The sequence below is a fragment of the Buceros rhinoceros genome, unplaced genomic scaffold (genome assembly GCF_000710305.1).
Source record: "Buceros rhinoceros silvestris isolate BGI_N320 unplaced genomic scaffold, ASM71030v1 scaffold30848, whole genome shotgun sequence".
In the NCBI taxonomy this organism is placed as follows: Eukaryota; Metazoa; Chordata; class Aves; order Bucerotiformes; family Bucerotidae; genus Buceros; species Buceros rhinoceros.
Genome location: NW_010426783.1, coordinates 1 through 4,859, shown reverse-complemented (window position 1 = coordinate 4,859; position 4,859 = coordinate 1). Strand labels below are relative to the sequence as shown.

The 4,859-nt window shown below is 40.2% G+C and overlaps 1 protein-coding gene across 1 annotated transcript in view; it reads right to left on the bottom strand.

Moving 5' to 3' along the window:
• ARID1B (AT rich interactive domain 1B (SWI1-like)) overlaps window positions 1-4,718 on the bottom strand; it is a gene marked incomplete at its 5' end in the record, with an annotated part of 33,942 nt that extends 29,224 nt beyond the window's left edge. Inside the window, one exon of the mRNA XM_010141644.1 lies at window positions 4,560-4,718. Within this exon, the coding sequence (XP_010139946.1) occupies window positions 4,560-4,718 (159 nt within the window). The remainder of the gene's footprint in view (window positions 1-4,559) is intronic.
• Window positions 4,719-4,859: the final 141 nt, after the last annotated feature.

Here is a 4,859-nt window from a genome sequence, read left to right as displayed (position 1 = left end):
CTTTCCCTCCTTTGCCTTTCCCTTACTTTGAGCAAGAGGCAGCACTATTCCAACGTAAACAGGAACTTATTTCTAGTTGAACATCTCTGAAGAAGACCCTAGCTGTACTTCACAGATGCTGCGGAACTACCCACTTTGTCCGTGTCCCCTCACAGCACTGGTGAGGTCTGGTGCTCAGCACCAGGAAAGATGAAGGGGGGTAGCATCCAGCTGCCTGTGACTGTGAAAGCATTGCCACCATTCACCTTGCATGTCAGCCTGGAAAATACGACAGGCTCTGTATCTCCCTCCAGCCATTAGCTGAAACCTGGCAACACTGAGGGAAAGCCAGAAGAGAGACGTGAAGCCAAGAGCGGTGGCCCTGCAGTTCCATGAGCCACTGCTGTTCTTTCCAGTGAATGGATATGCATTTTATTGAAATAAATGGCCTCCTGTAAAGCCTTCTGCCCTGCTTCCTGATACTGTAACTTCTTTGCAGTAGTCCTTCCTACAGACAGATACTATCGCTGTTCTTACTTAGAAATGAGGTGCACTCCTCAATTGACTTGAGCCAGACTCAGTTGTGTTACAACTCCTACTAAAGTCAGAGTCACGGCTGAATTTGTTCTACTAACCAAAGTGGTGGGCAGGAAAGTACTCGGACGCGAGTCCTGCAGATGATGCAAAGAAATTACAAACTGATTCTCTAACGGTGACCAGTTCACTCAAAGCATCACTTGCTATGTTGTCTGGATGTTTAAGACAATCAGTCTGCCTCTTCTCCACAAATACACTTTCTCAAAGATGTTTTTGGGGGGTGGGTGTAAAGAGGGAAGTAGGCAAGATGCTACTCATCTGATTTTGTAGTGAGAACAGATATATGATCACATAGGCTTTAGTAGCTGAATAAACTGGAGCTACCCCACTCCAGACTGCAGGAAGAACAAAGTTACTCTGCTGCTCCTCAGCACTGATTTTAACCTGACACTTAGGATGCCATAGAACCCTAATGAAAACAAAGGTGGGAAATTTCAGCATTCCCCCAGCAAATTTTGTCTGTACGTCTACAATATGACGCAACAGAAGTTTCTGTTTCACTTTTATGGTAGTTCAAGGTTAAGAAAGTTCAGATTTACCAGCTTTACGTTTTCATTTTCATATGGTAAGGTTCTCTTTTTCAAATCAGATTCAGAACAGAATGGAAACAGTTAAGAATTTTTCTTTCTGGGTTTTTCTACTGTACATCTCAAATGATGCTGCTTTTCAGCAGTGTGGCAGCAGGCTCTAAAATGACAGTAAAATCTGAAAACTTTTCACAGCTTACAGAAGGAAAGAAGTGTTTCTTACTGTGTGAGCTTTCAGGTTGTCATGCTTTGTAAAATGGGTGCAATTTTCTTCTAAAATGAAATGTTAACTTTAGAAGAATGCACTGGAGGGAAGAATGCTATTCCTCAAGAGTAAAGATCTTTTTCTCTTCTCTGTTTTTACAAATGTAAACATATAAAAATGACAGATGTGTGCAAGCTAGTCTACACACAAATAAACTTCAGTTCCACACGGGCAGGTTCAGCTGGAAGCCTAAATTTGCCTATAGGTAAATGTTAACCCTCAGAAAGTAAGGGTGTATTACGAAACGATCCCATTAGGGAGACTGTTAACTAAAACAAGTGCACGCCAGGCAATGCGGGAAGAACACAGATCACGAGCCTTTCTGCTGCTCAGTTTGTTGATAATTTTGGTGACAGAAGAGTGCTAGTGCAAGCCTGTGGCACATACTTCTACAGATTTAGTTGCATCCTACTGTGCCCCCAGCACGCTGCTACATGACATGAGTGGCCGTGTTTATATGGGTGATCTAAAAAACCCAACGAAGTATGTGGATGCCAAAGCCAATTCCCGTATCAAATCTACAGAACCCCATACTTTATTTTCAATACACCTATTAAAACTGTTATTATCTACTTGTACAGTGAGTCTGCAGAATCCTTCAGAGCAACACAAATTTCTGTAGGAGTTCTTTTCACATTAAGGCAGTGGGAAGTTGTTTCTGTAAATATCTTTAAGCATCTATATTTATAGAACTATCTACTGTTCACTTCTCCCACTTCAATAAAGAATTTTCCAATATTACACTTATTACATAGACCAATTTTACTGCAAAACAGAGTGTGCATACACAGTCAGCAAAACTGGTCAAAGTCCAACCTCTGGCAGAGGCTTTGCAGGACACAATCCTGCCAACGCAGGAGATGTAGTACTACTCACGTGCATCCACTGACACCTTCGCAGGTACCTATGGACTGTGAAGAGCATTTTATAGAGTTTACTGTTTTATTCATGTTGCACTGACCGTGTATACTTCACATATACACTTGGAATTTCTCTTTTAAAGAATTTGAAAGCCACCTTGCCACTCGCAGGGATGCACACTATATGCAAATTAGCATAGCAGAAGTGTCCTTTACCACTGCACCCAAAGAGCCCTCAAAACATAACATTCAACAATTCCTTCTCCACCTTTTCTCATGCCTCAATTCCATATAAAACTGCTGAAAGAAAGGATCCACTTGGTCGGATCACAGGGATACTGTGAAGTGAATCAGAGACCACTCCCCCTTGCTTTTCTCCTCTGCTGGAATGGAGAAGTTGTAGCACGTGAAGCAGCTTTGGGATTTGATGAACAAATTCGGTCTGTTTTCAAGTGTAACGGAACGCCTGTGATCAGTCGTTCCAGTCTATCTCAGGCTGCTGTGGAAGTCGATGAAGTCATCCAATACACTGGCCTTCATCGGTAAAAAGGGATCAGCTAATTTACAGCATTTATTTTCCTATTGTCGTAAAGCTCTGTATTTATCGGTATCTGTGTGCTATGAAGCTAACTGAAGCTGAAGATGCAGCAGCATTTTGACAGAAGGGCATTCAGAAGAAATTGAAAGCACAAACGTTCTCAATTTACTTTTCTAACGCTATACTTTGGCATATTTACATGGAAAAAACTCCACATATGTTCACGATGACTCTAGGATTTGTTACACACTTTACGCAATGAGCTCAGGACTGCATTATCATTTGGTGGCCTTGTAGAGGAAGAAGTCCATGTGTGAGACAGCCTATGCAATAACTCTCTTGCTTTCCTCCTGAAAACCACCGAAACAAGCAAAACCCAAAACATTACTAATAAGAAAGCTCACAGAGTTTTTTTGGTACCACACTTTCAGGAATGCTGTTAAGATGAGACTTGGTGGGAACAAGTAACACCAGCTGCCTTCTGAGACTCAAAGTCGCTGCCAAATAAACATCAAAACATTAAGGTGGTGCCTTTTGTGCCATGCTGCCCCTTCGCTCAGGGGATTCACTAGACGTCTGGGTTTTAGATGGGTAGATGTTTTTCCCTCCAATTGGCTCTCCTCTGTTTGTCCTGAGACATAATCTTCAACATACCATTTTGTGAAAATTATTATCAAATAATTATTGCTAATTTAAGTGCACATTAACATTGGAAAAAAACCCCCTTTATATTCCTCACAAATCTCTTTCAGTATTTTTCTAGAGAGAAATTACGATCATTATTACCTCTGGTAAAAACAAAGAAAAGAGAATCTACGTGCATTTTTCTAATTAAAAAAAACCCACAAAGCAAAAACGACCAAGTTGCCATTTGCTCCCCATAGACCATACCAGCGTCTATCTTCACTTTCTTTCCTATATAAGTATATAGATTTTCTATGTGTATCTATATATAGACAGATACATGAGGAAATAAATTTTCAGCTCCAAACAGCACTCTCAGGTTTTTCTTTACAACCTCTATGAGAATGACTAAAACACCATTAATCTAAAAAATACTTTTCTCAAAACACTCATGTATCAAGTTTTTTTCTACCCACAACCTGGGTTATTCCAAAATAACTGAATGAAGCAACTCAGAAACAATTTTGGTTTATACCGTGTCCTGATAACCTAATGACTGTTTTTCCAAATACCCAATTCAAAATTAAAAGCGTTTCAAAAATATACATGGCAGCTTTTTCCTGGTGCTGAGTCTACAGTTTAAATGTTGATGGATATTAGTTTCCACAGGGGAGAAAATTTCTCATTCTGTTTCGTTTTTTTCCTAAATAATCGTAGCAAAGACAAGTGCAGCAACCAGAGTGAAGTCAGTGAAATCAGCTGTGTGAAGGAGTTTGGGCCCAGGAACAGAAATGGAATTGTCCTTAACAACACAGTCGGCATGCTTGGAAGCTGATGCATTACAGGAAGGACGTTATCTCCACAACAACTGTTGTATTACCAGACAGCACACTTGCATGATGCACGCAATTTTTACTCTTTCTTATTTTGAAGTACTGTTGGGACAAATTTTGCCCTTGGATAAGCATGCTCAGGCCCCACTGAAGCCAGGCAGTGGAACTTACAGTCATGTGTCCGAGAGCAGAATTTGTACCCAGTGTTATAAAGAAAGAAAACTGTTTAGTGGATAAATAATGAAGAAAAGGAATTTACAAAACAAACAAGCAAGCATTAAAATATAATTAATTACAAAAAAATAAACAAAAACCAAAAAAACCAGAGCCACTTACAGGGCTTGATGGAGTCTTTGGCCAGCCTGGGCTGCTAATGCTATCACTTTCATCTCCATGAAATGAGGAGATGCTAGCAGAGCTTGGGGACATTGGGGAAGGGACTGGCAGGTTGCCTGGGGTTGGGGGCTGAGAAATACCCTGAGAGCTGTAGCTATCCTGTGGTAGAGGAATAAAAAAAAAATAATATGACAAAGGCAGGGCAAACTTTATTAAAAACAAAAAAATACATCCAGTTTAACAGACTGACCAATTTTTATATATAAAATATATATAAACAGAGAGACACATACATAAAAC